The following is an 18,490-nucleotide window of genomic DNA, read 5'->3' as shown; positions in this document are numbered from 1 at the left end:
TTCATCTCCAAGTTCCCCTAATCCATCTCCATCTCCCCCATTCATCTCCAAGTTCCCCCATTCTATCTCCAAGTTCCTCCACTCCATCTATCTCCCAAGTTCCTTCACTCATCTTCAAGTGCCACCTCCTGGCAGGAAAATTCTGGAGAATTTCCTTGAGTCTTCCAGGTCTACAATCAGATCTAAGGACCAGGGCTCTCCTCCGTTATTTGTCCTCAAGCAATTTTTCATGCTTAGGCTGACTGTAAATACTCATTATCTGGCTTACCGATATCTCAACAACACTTAGAAAAATGTGAGATTAAGCACAATTTCAAGACTGTCTTTGATTTAAATGTTTTTAATCTAGGCAGAAACTGGAATAGCTTTATGTACCTCATTATATAGAACCTAACAAAGAGACATTATAGTACAATACACCTACAATACAAATAATAAAACAGTGTATTATAAATCTGATCCAAAACCAGAATGCTAGTATTACCATACTGTGAAACAGAAATATGTGACCGGAAGCTGAGATTCTTATTTTCCCCCTGTGAATGTCAAACTAGTAGAGCGGTATACCCAGAGTCACTATGTTAACGAAGGAATTTCCTAAGTGAATGTCTCATAACTAATGGAGAAGTGTACTAAGAATCACTGTGTTAACCATGGAGTTCCCACAGTTAACATATAACCAGTAGAGAGTTGTACTCAGTCACCATGTTAACTATGGAGCTCTCTGAAAGTTCCAAAGCAAGGACCCTACTATGCTAATGTTTTATTCATGGGGGAAAAACCTATTTCAAGTGAGCAAGACTCCAAAGTCAGCCTCCTTCCCATTGTCTTTCATCCTATGCTCTATTCCTGTAAGACTACAGAAAAGCAAGGAGAAAGCAATGTGCCTGACACATGGCTATGCACGCATAGAGCCCTTCTAGTGAAAAATGATGGTGATTTAGTCATTAGTTTTAATACTAGATTCAAAAACCTTCTAAGATTATCAAAAGAAACATTTTGAGTTATACATGTCTGTTTCTTTTCCTGTTGGCATTGGCAGGACAGCAGAAGAAAGGCACAATGTGGCCTGGAATTGAGACAGCCATACATAGAATGGTGACCTGGACAGGTAGTGCATGGTATTAAACGCCTGGCGTATGTGTTTTCTTCTGCTAGGATGACACTCAGATATACAATTCACTTGGAATTTTGAAAATCAGTTTCCAAATACAGGCTATTTTTAGTAAGCAGCTTTTCACAAAAAGCTTTTTATTATACGTATGTATAATAAAATTTACCTTACACACAGTTTCCAGCCCGTAAGAATTTTCACCTCGACTAGAAGCACCACCAATTTTTTCTACTCTACTAATCACACCAAGAGAAGCATCTAGAACAAATGGGGGATCCTAAAATAAAGAAAGAAAACACAAAACTGAGCAACTAACACTATACAATTAAAGACAAAAATCTTAATTAGAGGTCTAGTGATAGAGCTCAGTTGCAGAGAGCTTGCCTATGCCTTGGATTCAATCGCCACCAACACACATACATACACATAACACACACACACATTCACAGACATATAGACACACACGTACATATACCTATGTATATGCACACACATGCATGCATATACACACATACATACACACACATGCACACACATGTACATACATGTACATACACACATATAAACACACATGCATATGCGTAAGCACATGCATATGCACATACACACACCAAAATAAAGAAACTTGAATCAGAAATTCTTTAATTGGGGCTGGAGGCAAGGCTTAAGTGGTAGAGTGCCTGCTTAGCAAGTACAAAGCCCTGAGTTCAAACCACAGTACCACAAAAAAAAGGAAATCCTTTAAAACTGATCAGAAGTGAACAAAACTGGTTGCAAACACTACACACATATACATGCATTCAAAAACTCTGTTCCAACAAGTCTTACCCGTTCCATGCTTTTGAAATATAGCCTGTAGTTGGTGACAGTCAGGGTACCTCGCACAGCACCGGTGAAGGGACATATGTAAGTTACATCTTTGGCTGAGGAGACAAAACATTCAGTTCACTCTGCACAGTGCTTATCAAAACAGCTTCCTCATCTTATGAAGTGAGTCTAATGTACACTAAAAGTCACAAAACTGATGATTCCAAAAGGCCTCAGATGCTAACCAAGTCTCCCACCATGCACTAATCTGGAAGACTGAAGGGGTGGAGGGCACCTTTCCGTCTGAGTCAGACAGGACAACATCCTCGTCGGGTACAGCAGGGGACACGGCTGGAGTAGCAGTGGAGGAGTGCTGGCAATGTGGCAGCACTGGTAAATGTTCAACTCAGTCAGCATTCACCTTATCAGTCTGTAGACTACGTCCCAGTCCAGTTTGTTAACCCATCTCTAGAAATACAATACTGAAACATTAATGCCAGACACTCCTGATCCCATTATACCTGAGGAAGCTATTGCAGGTGAAATGAAATGCATATTAAACTTAATCTGCTTAAAAAATAGTAAAAGGATATTATATTCCTGACCAAGAAACCAATGTCCAACTTTCTAGAGAACTGATCACAAGCAATGTTTTTATTGAATGCTAAATGAGGAATCTACATGGTATTATGTTTTGAAAACATGTATTACTCGATAAAGCAGGGTAACTCAGCAACCACTAGCTCAAAGAGGGAAAGGAAAAGAGAACGATAGAGAATCAGTAATATCGTGAAACAACATCTGTGAAGGTAGAGGATGTAAGGATATGTATTAAAAGTTCTGTAAAAATGAGGGGTGGGAGATAAAGGGGTAAGGGAGAGTAATAGAGGGGGTTGAACATAGACTCACAGTGGGCATACACTGAAAAATCCCTTTGAACTTAAATATTACTAATGAAAGACAGGACTGTAAAATAGGTGAGGGGGTACTAGTGGAAGGGGGCAGGTGAATGAAGGAGATTAGGTGAGGGAATATGGTAGATGGACTACATATACTTACAGGAAACAGAACATAGAAACCTCTTGCAATAGCTTTAAGTGGGCGGGGAGGGGGCTGAGGAGAGAGGGACGATGGAGGCAATGTAACCAATGTACAATGTAAGTCTAATCAGAATTGTCACTATGAACCCCCTTGCATAACAAATATATCCTAATAAAAATTTTATAATAAAATATTTAAATGGCAGCGTTCATGATGCCCTTTACAAAGTTTTTGTATCTTAAAGTGTTTACAAACTCCTGGCATGCCATTACTGTGACAAATCAGCAGATGGAAGAGTGCCTTTATCATTCCCAGGATGTAAGGCGCAAGTCTGCAGAGCACCCACATTCTAAAAACCTCCAAAGGGCTTCCGGGAAAACTGAGGCCCACGAAATATGTTTAGGAAGATGCTGCAACTTCCTGGCTTTGCTTTTCATTCCTCACTTTGAAGCACTGCTGAAACGAGAGTGATCTTTTAACAATCATTTCTAACCTTCAAAATAGTTCCCTTAGGAATACTCAAGCATGAGCTACACTTTTTAAATCAGTTTAATTGGAGGGAAGTTTTTTAAATTAAATTAGCCATCATTATATAAAGATGCAGAGACTTATCTTGCGCTCATTTTCCTGAAACCCACCACAGGATGTGTTCCTCATGGGCTAATGCCTTTGGACTCCTCCTCGTTCTTACAAAACAGTGAGATACCATACACCAAAGTGCTCCGAAAATTGTAAGTGAAGGTTACTCCGAGCTGCTTCTGTCATCATTAGCCTCTGCCTTTCTCGGCCCGTCTATCGTTCCCCCTCAGGCTGTGGAGACAGAGGGCACCTCGTGCTCCTCACCTGAGCACCAACTTAGCCTTAGCAACTCTCAGAAACACAAACACCCACAATTTTTAGATGAGAGTTTGGGGTCAGAAATGTGAACTCCATTGCCCAGTGTTCGAGACTGTGACTGTGATACTGACACTTGGATCCAGTCCTGTGACTAAAACTCCAGCCTCTTCCCACAGCCACAGGCTCCCTTCTCTTAACACAGCAGCTCACTGAGTGAGTTGTCTAGGATGCCGCTACTCTGCTGAGGCCCACAAAGCCTGAGCATTCTGCCAAAGTTTCTATGCCTTGGCACAACTTTTTTCAAAAAATCTAAGCCACAGACTTACATTAAGCCACCTTAAAATCCAAGGCCCTTTTCTTGGCATGGAAAAATGCAAGCTTACCTTAAGCTCAGGCTTTTTTCCTATTAAATTTAATTTTTCAACAATAATCAAGTGTACGCAGATGATTTTAAATTAGGATATTTTATACAGGTACTTTAGTTTTTGCAATAGTAACACTCCTAGTGGAACCAAGACTTTAGATTTACTAATCTCACACTCTGCCTGAGGTGAGAGAAAGAATCTGAGTTTCTATAAGGTATACCAAGATAACCTTGAAAATACACATATATGAAGGCAGTAAGCACACACAAACGAATGCAATGCACACAACATGCAACCTGTGCAGAGATAGACACACTCTAGGTAACACAGGGTCCAGTGGGCCCTGGGGTCAGGAGGAGCTATGAGTGGGAAACAGCCTCCAGTCTTCCCAGTGGGAGCATCCTTTGCACAGTAGAGGTGGCAGCAAAGTACTCAGTGCAGAAGAGCCAGATCCAAGTGCAGAGGTGGGAAGTAACACGCCTACTGTGACAAAGGTGAGTGCTTAGTGGGCCTCTCTCCCAGTTCATCCTACACCACTCTCTATACCCTACTTCTCTCCCTCTTTCCTCTTCTTCCATAAAACTGCAGTGTTAGTGTTCACAAAGCTGTGTGCTTGGGTCTCTTCTCATTCCATACACCCTCTAGATTACTTTCTGCCTCCTATTTTCAATTAATATCCATGTGCTGATGATTCACAGATATGAACACAAGCCCAAGTCTCTCTTTTTTGTTTTTCCAATATTTACACTGAGTCGTCAGTACCTAAAATTCAGTATACGTAAAGATTATACTGAGGACTCAGGAAAAGGGAAAAATAACTTCAACAAAATCTTAGCAAATGACTCTCCAGATCTGGTAACTACATGGATGTTAACAATTCAGAAGCCAGGCACTGGTGGCTCATGCCTGTAATCCTAGCTACTCAGGAGGTAGACAGAGATCAGGAGGATCACGGTTCAAAGCCAGCCCAGGCAAACAGTTCAGGAGACCCTATGTCAAAAACACCCTTCACAAAAAAAGGACTGGTGGAGTGTTCAAGGTGTAGGCCCTGAGTTCAAACCCCAATACTGCAAAAAAAAGAAAAAAGAATTCAGGAAAAAGGAACAGTCAAGGATGACAACCAGCTTTCTGATTTGAGTGATGCAAGAAAATGAGCAAGTGGGGTGAAAAAAGTACCTCCACTGTGGAGACATCTGGAGATCAAGGGTGTGTCCAAGAGACAGGCATTTATTTATATGCCTTAGACAGAGGTTAGCACTGGAAACAGATTTTGTAATCATCAACCAAGATGTGGTATGTGAATTTGATAGTTTAGATACAATCAACTGAAAAGAATATGAAGGAGGGAAGTGGATTAAAGATTAAGCCTAGGGAGCTGTGATATTTAGGAAGGGGGTAAACGAAGGAGACTTGAATGGTGACTGAAGTCTTGCATATGGCCACACGTGATACGGAAGAAAGAGCTTAGGTGTTAAGTTCAGAACAGGAGAAAAGAAACTGTCACAATGCTAACATAACGGTCTCCTCATCTACCAAGAGGGGCTAACGTCTTCCTCAGAACCTCACTCTGAGAGTAACTACATGAGACAGTGAGCAGCATACTAACAACTCTGTCATCGTTCAAGGTCCCATGCTGGTGACACACGCTAACTCAGGAAGTAGTTTAGCAGATGGAGAGCTTAGTGCATCACACACAGAAGCCTGAATCGGGAAGAAAGTCTGGGAGGCTACTCAATCATGTCAAAGAACGAAGGGACAAACGCCATGCTCAGTGCTAAGAAGCTAAAATTAGCAGTTAATAACAGCCCATCAAGAGGTACTTCTTCCCTCTGACATGTCTATTTTCACACAAGAAATGACAGCTAGTGACAGAAAGTGAAAAAAAAGAATTCATTAATTTTTTTTAAATTATCACTGATAAAATGAAAGCTGGTATCTACTTTGGTGTCTGCTGTAATAATTTCTCAAAATCTTTAAGTATTTTGTAGATTATCACGACAGAGCAGGAGCGCAAAGACAGAACTGTAGCATGCTGGCTCATCTCCAGTTCTCAGCCCATATTGTTAGTTTTAGGCTGGACAGAGGAAAGCGTCTACATACGAACAGCTTGTTCTGCAATGGAGGTGAAGTATTTTCATCCAAAAATGGACCTGAGTTTATTCAGAGGAGAAAAACATATAAGGAGGTGAGAGAGAATGTGCTGTAAGAACGACTTGCATAAAGTGACACTTCAGTGGTTTTCTATCTAGCAACCCAATATCCAAATGCAGGAATTCAAAATAATGAAATTTTCCAAAATTCAACAACAGCTTAAAAACAAAAAAACAAAACAACAACAAACTAGCCAGCTTCTTTCAAAGAAAATAAACAAGGGACTGAGAGAAGCAGCAGGGCAAGGCTCAGCTACATGTTGCCCACCAGGACCAATGCAGCAGGGACACAGGTATGGCTGAGGTCCAGGATGTGGAAAGGGGAGGGCAGCAAGGAAAGAGGGTGCTGGGCAGGAGGGGCCTCTGTGTATCAATCAGACAGGAGGAAGAGGTGTAAGGAAAAGAATTACACACCCATGTCTTTAATATTTTCTCCAGGAAGCAAGGGTGGTTCTTCCATTTCAGCTAATTTGTTAGACTCCCTCAGGACCTGGATGGGGGCAAGCAAGAAAAGAAACATCTCATTTTAATTTAAAGGCTATTCTTTCATTTACATTTCAATTGAGTATGCTTGGTCTTATTTAAAGTTATGACATCGTATCGCACTACTTTAAGTCAATATAAGAACTGCAAAGTTGGCACGCAGAACATGAAGTCGCTGGTTTTCTAAACACATTTATGGAATGCCTGGTTAATTATAACAAATTCTACATGTCTTCACACTAAACTCACAACAGCTTACCAATGAAGGAAGTTTCATATCCTCACTTCCCACTTCCCTGGTCAGGAAAAACAGGCCAAAGTGGTAATTTATTCAGGGTCTGGGTTTCAATTACAGTTGCAAGGCCCATTCCCACTCCCCTCCATTAGGCCATGCTGAAGGACCACAGTGCCATCCAAGCTTAGGGAAGTCAACAGTTAGAGACTTACAGTAAATAACGCTGCTAAAGAATCTTGTGGAAAAGACATTAAAATCCTGATGGACAGTTGTTAGTTTACCTTGAGCCTTCCAAGAAGGCAGATACAGGAAAAACTTGACGTCCAGGTGTCAAGTTACATATACCCTTCAACAGCTGCCAAGAGTCTCCAACCTTCCCTGCCGAACAGTAAGCCTCCTACACAACTCCTCACCTGCACCCTGTAATTCAGGTCAGACACCTCACATCCCTTCTGGAGAACCCGCTCCCTCCCAGTCACCTGTTTCCTCAGACAGAAGTCACTCCTCAGGCTTTACTTCACTTGTCAACCATTCTTGATGCTGGCTGGACTCTGCTTCTGGACACTCCCTCTCCGGTCTGCTCTGCTAGTGGTCTCTATGCCCTTGTTCCTCTGATCTGTCCTCAACTCACTTCTCACACACTCCACTAACCACCCCATATCTGCCCCTGGCCTTCACTTCAATCAGCATCGCCAGCTAAGATTCTCATTAAGTTCTAGCTCCGCTCATTCAGGTCCTAATTTAATTACCATCTGGATATACCTCAGCTGTTCTAAAGTTGACAGACCTAAAGCAGATCTGCTACGTAGTGAATGGCACTACATCCACTCTGCCCCAGACGCCAGTGGGCGGGGAGGACACAGCACAGTGGTTTCTGTGCCAATGCACACCTTCTTCACCTCCATTCGTTCCATTACACTGAGAACCAATACCAACTGTTTTTAAATTTTTAGCTTATTTCCCTCTAACCAAAAAGTGGACTTACAGAACCTCAAACAAAGGTTAAAAGGAAAAGCAAGGCCCTGCCACTGCCTTACAGGTTGCCTTCTCAGGCCACAGCTGACTCAGATCTCCACACACGGGCTCCTACCTCACTCGCTACACCCACTCCATCTGCCCTTCCCATAAGACACTGAGGACAGACATTTTACACATTTCTCAATGCCCAACAGAAATATAAATGAGCCAGATAATTGTTTAATTATCTAGTAGCCATGTTGCAAAAGTAGATTTAAGTGACACATAACAGTTAATACCGTCAGTGGGATGAGTAACACAACTTTTTAAGTATTAGTGAGGCACAGTCCATGTTTTCCACGCTAAGCCTTGATATCTGGGGTATATTCTGCATCTGAGCACATCTCCACCACCCCCATCCATGAGATCAACAAGTGCGAGCAGATAAGAACATCATTCTAGAAAGTACCGCTTCAGGCTCTGGGCCACAGGGCCCTCCTAAACGCCAGTACTCCATGTGACCTTATTTGGAAATGGGGTCACGGCATGAGATCGTACTGGAGCGGGGTGGACCCCTAGGTCAGTCATGGGAAAACAGGGGATTTTAGGGCATATGTTGGATACATGTCATACTTTGCCAAAACCCAGAGAACGCACAGCACAGGGCCAAATACAAACTGCAGATTTCATCCAGTGCTAAGTGTCAATATGGACTCGTGGATGGTAAGGGCCGTGCCACACTAACCTAGCTGCACATGACAGGGGAGCTGGGAGGCAAGGGCGGTCATGTGAGAACTCTGTACTTCCGGGGACGTTGCTCTGAACCTAAAGCTGCTCAAAACGCATAGGTAATATGCCAAGTATCTAACAGTTCACAGCACAAGGTATGATCTAAAACTCAACAGAACAGTTGCTCATCTCTCTCTAAAGAGTCACACAGTCCATCCATCAGCCGTGTTTATTATCTGCTTCCCTAATCCTCACTTTCCATTTTCATTGCACTCCTCTCACATCTCCTTTTACCCCTCATGTGCAGCCAGAACCACCCCTCCATCCTCACTGCTTATACTCAGGCCCATATCTTTTAATGTTGTATTTCTGCAGTCCTCAAACTTCTGAATTTCAATACAAATAAAATTGCAAGTAAGAGCTTGAGGGATTGGCAGGGCTTCAGACTTTTTAATTACTAAGAACATTAAAATAAAAACAGTAACAACTATCACCTACTAACATTTCACAAAGGAAAGATTTTGAAAGCCGAAAAGGTTGAAGGATACATTTGTTATAAAGGATAGTCCTTCCCAATAAAGGCAGGCTTATAGCAGATGATCTGGCAAACCAAGAGAGAAAACAGATAGACAGAAAAGGCATTATCTCAATTACTTTCCCTGGGCCTTACACCAAGGACAGTTACCAAATGACCCAGAAGCAGACACACTGCTTTTAGATCATTTTTCATTTAGTGCTCTTCTAACACTCTGAAGATAAGTACTATTTTCACCCCCATTTACAAGTGGGATAACAACCCAAGGTGACACACATCTCCCAAAAGCAGCAGCTGGACCTGAAATGATATCCTAGTCTCACATTAAGACTATGATCGTAGCATCCTAGTGCACTCTACAGCAAGCAACTGACAAGAGGGACAGATAAGGACCAGAGGTGACGATGTGAGAGTCATCCATAAGAGGGGACTGCTGAAGCCATGAGGAAGGGGTGAATGAAGCAAGGGGTGAAGGATAATTTAGGGTTACTGTATTTAGATGAGGAAGAAGAACAGCCAAGTACACAGCAATCAAGTAGTCAGACAAGAAGCGAACCTCAACTTGTCACCAGGTGTGAAACCTGGAATCACCATGTGCCTCCTCACTAACCTGAGGCCCTTGGAGGCCTCACATGCATGTGTTACAAAGTCACCTTTACTGTGTGTTGCCCTAGTACAAGTCTTGTGTGAACTTCTTCTAGTCCCCTGCCCCTCACTCCCTCCACTATTGCTCCATGATCCCTAGCAAATGGGACCTTACTGTTGACAATGCTCTGTCCTTGGTTTTTAATCACCTTCTCAACTGCACACATTTACTTACAAACCTATGAAACAATTTATACAGCCATCCCCCACTGAAAGGCATTTATTCTAAACTTTTGCCATTACAAACTTGAGCTTTTCTGTTCAAAAGCAAAGTCTATCGTGCAGTTTATTTAAAAAGTTTCTTCATATAGTTTCTGCAATTTTTAACATTTATTCATGGATATTTTGTACTTCCAATTTTCACTGTAAATAAGTTATAAATAGGATCTTTCCTTTTCTTGATATAAATATTTTTATAACAGAAAGCTACACAGACATACGGAGTTTGGTGTTTGTAATTTTGCTTCAGGTGGGCCATGACATGCTGAGGTAAAGGTCCTGGATGAGGTGGTGGCAATATGGGGGTTGGGGCACATGAAACCAGCTGTGCCTGGGGTGGTGACCCACTCATGTCCTGCCCACTTCCCGTCCATGCCCAGGTACGATGGGATGCTTGGCTGGCACTGAGGTTTCTATCTCTGGTCCTCTGTCCTCTGTGAGGAGGGCTACGGGGAGCTGAGGCTGACAAGGCCAGCCGAGCATTGACAAAACCCCAGCAGGCTAGGGTCTGGTCAAAGTTTCTCTTGAGGGCAGAAAGTTTCCTCTTTCTGTTGAAAGAGGAGGATGCTGAGTAGATTCCCCTTCCCTGCAGGAAGCAGAAGATTCTCTCAATCTTCCCTGTGAGAACTAGATAGAGCTCTTGGAGGTAAAGTTCATAAAATTATGGGGCCTACCTAAGACTGGGCACCCAGAAAGGTTTTTGTTTTGTTGGTGGTGGTGGTGGTGGCATTTTGAGACAAGGTCTCCCTCTGTAGCTCAGGTTGACCTTGAACTCATGATGCTCAGTCTTTCAAATGTTGGAATTACAGAAGTCCACCAGCATGCCTGGCTTAGCCCTGGAGTTGTAACTGTCAGGCTTGTTTATGCTGAGCCTCCAGCAATTTATCAATGATAACTTATGTTTTCCTACTCTGGTACTTGTTCCTGGGAAGGTCTCTCTCTACTCCAATAAATTATGACTCTATATACATGCCGAGCTACATTCCAATGGGGGGGAGGGCAGTTTGCTTGTGACCTAAATTCTGCCTTTCATCATTTCCAGGTTAAAAAAAGTTTATTTTTCTTTTTTTTGTCAATAATATACCTCCGACATACTTAGCTAGTTACATCCAGACAGTGCTTACAACAGTGCTTCACAGCACTTGCTCTTTACTGGAGCGTGTCTAGTGTTATGATAATATCAAGAGAATCTTGTGAGATATGGACTAGGTGCCGGGTTTTCTCACATGTGTTTCTTGCCTTTTCCCTCTATGGAAGCTGCCTGGAGTCTGCTGGCACCCTTGAGGAAGCACTCCACCTAGAGAGACAGCTTTCCTCCTCCCTGTCTTCAACCAAAGAGACAGCACTGGCTATATCACATATACTTACACACTTGTCCTTCTCTCATATTTGAAAATTGTAATTGACTGTACTTAAAAATTACTTGGCAGTTTTCATTAAAGCGTTTAACATATTCAGAGCTTTTGCTGTCTTAAGCCAAAAGGTACACAGTACCTGTAATAATGAAAATACAAACTGAATGAACATTCTATGGCCTACAAAAAGAGCACAGTAGCAAGACAGGGCTTGCCTGCTAGCCTGGCCAAATGCTGACAGCAAGTGTGTGGCAAGTCAGCTAGGGAGCTTTTACTGTGATACCCAACCTTAGACTTGTGAAAGTCCTAAGTAGAGATTCCTAAGGAAAAGAATTTCTGTGTACCAAATACTAAGAGTGATTATCAGCTTCTTTATTAAAAGAGTATAAAATGTTGTAAAAATGTGTGAGAAATAGAAACAGTATTGAGGAAAAAGTCTTTCTAGGAATACTTAGCATTTGGTACACAGAAATTCTTTTTCTTAGAAATCTCTACTTAAACATTTACAGGTAAATTTTACAGAAGTTACTTATGGTAACTCTGGAAAGAAAAGTTGCAGCAAAATGGGAAGTCATTTTCCTAACAAGGATAAACAAAATGAGACAACGATGAGTATTTTCAAATGGATTCTGTGCTCCTTGATGAAGGCTTAGTTGCTGCCTCTGCCTCTGGCACTCTTCCAAATTTTCCTCATATAATCTCTTCAACTTTTTTCAAATTTGTTATAGCTCTGGTTTTTATATCTATCTCCATTTAAAAAAAAAAAAACCCAAAATGGGCTGGACGAGTGAGCAGTGGAGCTGGATTAACAGGCTGAGCCTGGCTTGTGTGGCTGTAAAGCAGGAACACAGCCAGTATGAATAGCAGTGATAAGGCACACACAATGCATAAGGAACTGTAAGAAGAACCCTCCACAGGGATGGCACGACATGAGGAAGAGCTGGCAAGTTCGTGACAACTGGGATGGGACCACATGAGCTGACCCTAACCAAAAGGTACCTCACACTGTGAGAAACAGGTCCCCCTGGAGAATGTGCAACTGGGAGCACAATACTCTGAGGTGGACATCAGATTAGGTGAACAGACATCACAACTACAAGACTATGAAGGATGGAAAGTAAAGGAAGGAATGAACATGAAGACCTGACATTTCTTGGAAGGTATTTATAAAAATAAGAATTTAAGTGAAAATGAGCTTTTTGAACAGGGGAGCAGGGGAAAAATGACTTGGTATTTCCACCTCCACTGACTCAGGAAACTTTTCCTGAGTGCCTTTGCATTCCACACACTGAGGTCTAAAAACACAAGAAGGGAAGAGACAGACAAGTCTGCCCTGAAAGAGCTTATAGGAATACTTATTTTGTTCAAAAAGCTCATTTTATAAATACCTTCCAAGAAATTTTGTAGGTACTTTTTAAAGCAGTAGCATTTTTGCTTGCTTGTTTTTGTTTGGGGGGCAGTTGAGACAGGGTCTCATTATGCAGCTTCAGCTGGCCTCAAACTTGCCATCCTCCTTGCCTCAGCCTCCTGAGTGCTGGGATTACAGATGTACCCCACAATACCTACTTAGCATTTTATCCAGTTATGATTCAGACTGCTCTAGAACACTCTGCCCTCTGTGTGCCCTAGCTGTATCTTTGTGGTAGTATCTACCATTTAGTAGTCATTAATTTGCTTAGCTTTCCCTACTACGTGACTCCAAGCTTCCTGCTGGCAGACAACACGTCTTACTGGATGCTTTCTCCCTTGGGCACTGAGGAAATTCCAAGAGTCCACCAGGTTAGTGAATAGAGATTTTATCTGGAACTGTGAATAAAGCACAGAAGTTCCTTCTTTAGTTCCTCACAGTTACAGGTGGTTTCAAGCTGCACTCACTAAGGTGTACCTCTCAAACTTTTGAAGCAGATACTCCAGCAGACAGGCGGACGCCCCAGGCTCCCAGGGAGCTGAAAAGAGAGCAGTGTGAAACCCCTCTGGGATCACACCAGCCACACACTGCTCTGTCCACTCAGAATATGGCCAAGGCCAAAGTCCGTGTAAGCTTAATTAGACAAAGGACAGGTAAACAAGACTCAAATAAATAAGGAAAGGTTCCTCTCATTTGAGGGGGAAGGCATGGCTACAGGTGTGTATTAGGAGGCATCTAACTTTCTAAATAACAGAAAAATGAAAACTTTTATGAGGAAAACAAATCATAGTTCTGTAACAGAGAGCCTATTAGAATGGAAAACCTATTTTAAAGCCCAAGAGAGCCTTCTAGGAGAATCCAGTTTCATGGAGTGGTCAAGCAAAGAAAGCAGCAGCACAGCATCTAGGAAGGTTGATGTTAGTAGGGTTAAGGAGCAGAAAGGCTGCAGCAACCCGCATGGAGGGTTAAGCAGAAATAGCAGCAGGATCTTTGTTGTTCCCAGGGAGGAGAAGTCACTCAGACACCCAGCTTAGTGGTTCCATTTCAGTGTGCACCTCCATGATCAACTGATGGGAAGTCTGGCTCCTTGAGAAGTGACATCCCAGTTCCTTGAGCAACAGAAATCACATGGCCATGCCTGAGTTTAAAGAGAGGGGAAGGAAGGAAGGAGAGCTGGAAGGTCTGCAATACTCCTACAGACCACTTAAATGGTCATGGAGCCTACCTGACCAGGAGGGTGCAAGCAAGAAGCAGCCATTCCCTCCCAGAGCTGAAGCCAAAGCACAGGTTTGGAAAGACAAGGAGCAGCACAGAATGGCATCCACAGCCTCAAAAAGAAAACTGGCAGGTCAACCACCTCACCGTGGCCCACGGTCCTGTGGGGCTGGAGGCAGCCCAAATAACTGGGGAGAGTGCCAAAGGAGAGCAAGCTTGACTGCTTGCCATCATCATGCAACCCTGAGCACTGGCCAGCCACAAAGAGGACAGAAGGCAGTGTGCTATGCTCACTGTGGATGCGAAGGTCAGCAAGTGCCAAAGCATCCAGGCTGGGAACAAGCTCTGTGACATTGACGTAGCCAGTGTCATCAGCCCAGAGGGACAGAAGGAGGTTTGGTGCTTTGGATGTTGTCCCTGAAACTGGAATGATCTAAACAGAGTCCAGTTGGCTAATTCTACATGTACATTTTTTTCACCATAAATAAAGGTCATATAATGGTAAACAAAGATGGTGTTTTCAGAGAGGAGACTGAAAACATATCTTTCCTTCCATGCTAGAAATTCAAAAGATGTTTTCCCCTGTTTAAAAATATGTCACACCTTGTTTTAATTTCAAAACCGTCTTCTCCCAGCTCTTTTGGTATTATTGATACTATGGAGCTGTGTATCTGATGACACATGACTACATACACCTGAAGGTATATACAATTCACTTAGGCTAACTCACCTGTTTATTTTAACTGACATTGCCCATGAAATGACATGAGACAACTACTATCAAGTAGTTTGTAGTATGAGATACTTTAAAAATTACTTTAAAATCAGTTTATTACTCAACTCCATTGGGAACATCACGTTTGCTCTCTCTTTCCCAACCACATTCCTCATTCCCCTTTTGTGAGCAGGTTAGAAAAACAGCATTATATTGCAGAACAAGAAAAAAACATACAAAGCTATTAACTACATGTAAATTATAAATACATAGTACTGTTTTATTTATTAACATTTACATTTTGCTAGATAGTGTTCTGTTGTAGAATAAACCAAAATTTTAATCCATTTATGAGCTGATGGATTTTTATCATGTATATAAATGATGTATAATGCACAGTCTTGTTCAAATCTCCTTGTATACATACATGCAGGGGTTCTGCAGAAGTAAAAATGAGCTAATAAGAAGAGTGAGCTTTTGTGAATTACTGTCCTGCTTCTCTCGATGTGGCTGTGGTGACTTACACTACCATCAACAACCTGAGACTTCCCACTGCTCCACTTCTCGAATGTTAGCTGGCACTATCACACTCTAATTTTGCTGATCTGACAGATAAGAAATAATTTTCCTCTGTGGTTTAACAACAACATGTCTTTCTTTTTAATGATCTCTAACATTTTTAATGTGTTGACTAACAATTTCATATTCTTCCTTATGTTTGTTCACAGCATTTGTCAGCTTTCTATTGGGTTGGGGTTTTTTTCTTATTAATTTATACATGTTCTTTACATATTTTGGACAGCAATCCTTTATCAACTACACGTATCTCTGCAAGGCTACTGTCCAAAATATGACTTATCTTCCCAAAATATGACTTATCTTCCCAAAACACACATGGAGTCTTTTGTTATATAAAGTAAACTAATTATAGAATAATAAAATTATAATCTTTTCTTCAATGGATAATACTTTTGAGTCACGTCTAAAATATTCTTCCTGATATCGTAGTACCATAAATACACTGCCATACATTTTCTTTTAAAGGTGTAAAGTTTTAATTTTCAATTTTAAGTTTATAATCTAATGAATTCAATCTTTGCGCATGTGTTAGGTAAGAACCCAACATCACTTTTTAATTTCAATAAAGCTAATCTAGCATTGATTATCAAATCCTTCATTCTTTCCCCTCATTTGCTGTGGCACTTCTGTCACATACAGAATTCTTACAAAGATCAGTCTGTTCCTAAGTTTCTAGTATTTCACCATTGAGTATGAAGTTGATTGTGAAGTTTTGATGGATAGGGTAGCTTTTATCTGGCTATGGTTGCTTTTTCGTTTCCTAAATTGTTAACACTTGAAGTTGGTATGGGAGGTGATAGTATTAATTATGAATAAGTGCTAATTTTAATTATTTCTTCTCTAGCCATTAAACTATACTTTTTGTTCACTGTCCACCTAACACATGCATTATAAGACTGAACTCATTCTGAACAGATCTGCGTATTTCCAGAGCATGTGACTATCACATCCAAGGACAGGGCATATTCTAGCTAACAAATAACCCAAACATCTCTGGCCTTTAGTGCACAAAGAAAATACCTATAGATAACACAAATTTTGAAGAGGTAACTACATTTACCAGATCTATGCCTATTAAGTATTTAAAGATGGTTAGGAATAAAACCTAAAATATTATTATGTTTATCACATATATGTATAGAAAATACCTAAAATAAAGACATGAAAGATAAGAGAATATGATTCCATTTTAATATATAATTCTGAATTATAGACAAACATTGGTTAAAGTGTCATATCACAGACTTCACAAAGGAAATAAAAGAATACAGCTTGACTAGATCCTATCTGTATGAGACTTTTTTTCTGTAACAAGGCAAGCAATACAAAAAGCATTCCTCTGGAAAGATAAAAGTTCAGGATCTCTAGACCATTCTACCCACCAGTGGACTTGATGCTATCCTCTTCAACAAAGTGCCACTCACTGCATAGTACCTGTTGCAGAAAACCTTGCCCACTTGATTTAGTATTTCAATGGAACTGGATCAGCTTTTCAAACACACTGTGCTATCCACAAAAGGAGCTTATACAAAAAGAAGGCTCAGAACAGGGACAAACAATGAGCTTATGTAGAAAAATCAGAGCCTACAAGTTAACCAACTTCAAGCCATCAGTAAAGGATGACATTCAGAACTCCTGTACCAAGCCTCATCCCACACACAGCCAAACCACCGCCAGTCACAAAGTAACACAAAGCCCTCTGCAGTTAAGTTTCACCTGTAATTAACGAAAACACTACCATTTTATGGTTGTTAAAGGTATACATACTAAAAGTAAAAGCTCTTGGTTTCTAGTACCATTCTCCAGAAAACACACACAGGGCTCCTGGAAAAATGTATGATGGTTGTAGAACTGGGACAGGAATGTACATGACAAGTTTCTTGTGGGGCTGAAAGTCAGACGTGACCATAAAGCACCACCAAGCACAGGACACAACCACGGGGACACAGGTCTTATCCAAAGATCTCCAGATTTGGAGCTGGAGCAGCTTAAGCACAAAGTAGTCATAGATTGCAACCGAAAGTGTAACATAAATGTTCACATTCAATATTAGAGAAATTATTGAAACTTCCATCCATGAGGGTAAAGAAACAAATCTCCCATGCAGGAGAACTCCACCAATGTACAGAGACACTCCAACCTCAAGGAGGTGGAGCCCATCCTGAAGGATGGGCTGTGCATGGTCACTTCTTCCAAAGAGTAAATAAACAGCACAGGGGAAGGAAGAGTTTCTACAATGAGGAAACTAGTTAACACTCTTAGCTAGTGCACAGGGTTATCCTCAACTGTGACAATCATGTTGATGGTACACAGCCTGGACAGAATGTGAGGACAAGGGGACATTCCACAAAATACCTGGCCAATACCCTTCAAGCTGACCATCACCAAACATGAGAGGGCTGAGAAACTGTCACAGCTGATAACAACCTAAGGAAACAAGTACCAAAAGTAATAAGGTGGAGAAGAGATCCTGGAACAAAACAGACAGGGAGTAAGCACTAAGGATGTCTGAAAAAAATACGGACTTCAGTTAGCAACAGGCATGCTGGCTCTTCATGTATAACATATGTACTATGGTAACATATTACCCTATTAGTATCAGAAGACACTCCATGTGAGAATAAGAATGCTGTTCTAACAGTTTGCAATTTTTCTGAAAATCTAAACTAGCCAAAAAGTTAAAAAATAGTAAGTGTAATGTTTTCTGTATAGATTAGCACAACAGCCCTCATGCTGTCCAAATGAAAGGCAGGTTTTCATTACTGATGGTGTCTATGCTGTCCTGAGGAAATTAAAGTGGTGACAGTGAGGCTCCCTTCATCCAGCCTTCAAGGTACTGCAACCTACCTGTGCATCCAGTGAAGCAGTGTCACTAAAGTAACCCTAGAAGAATACACAATTGGTTCAAAACACCTCTGACAGAGCAAGTAGAATACTAAAAACCTACGTACAGACAAATAGAGAAAGTGACACTTCTTCATATGAGTTCCTTATCTGTCCACAGTAAGTGTTAGATGCCATGACATCTAAGGTCTAACCAGAAGTAGGCCTAAACATTTAAAAAATGATCAAGGAACCTATTGGCCCTCACTGGACTTTTA

General features: G+C 41.3%; 1 protein-coding gene across 7 annotated transcripts in view; it reads right to left on the bottom strand.

The window, feature by feature from the left end:
• The window catches only part of Mtmr2 (myotubularin related protein 2), a 72,600-nt gene that overhangs the window by 26,297 nt on the left and 27,813 nt on the right, over window positions 1–18,490 (bottom strand). For 6 of the 7 annotated variants that reach the window (XM_020184166.2, XM_074066865.1, XM_020184168.2 and 3 more), the window contains 3 exons: window positions 6,729–6,804; window positions 1,943–2,037; window positions 1,281–1,391 (listed from right to left, as the gene is read on the bottom strand). In XM_020184166.2, coding sequence (XP_020039755.1) covers window positions 1,281–1,391; window positions 1,943–2,037; window positions 6,729–6,804 — 282 coding nt within the window. The remainder of the gene's footprint in view (window positions 1–1,280; window positions 1,392–1,942; window positions 2,038–6,728; window positions 6,805–18,490) is intronic. The other variant, XM_020184167.2, reaches the window with a different exon arrangement.

Source organism: Castor canadensis, chromosome 2 (assembly GCF_047511655.1).
Source record: "Castor canadensis chromosome 2, mCasCan1.hap1v2, whole genome shotgun sequence".
In the NCBI taxonomy this organism is placed as follows: Eukaryota; Metazoa; Chordata; class Mammalia; order Rodentia; family Castoridae; genus Castor; species Castor canadensis.
Note: the sequence above shows the minus strand (reverse complement) of the source record. Positions and strands in the feature narration are given on the sequence as shown.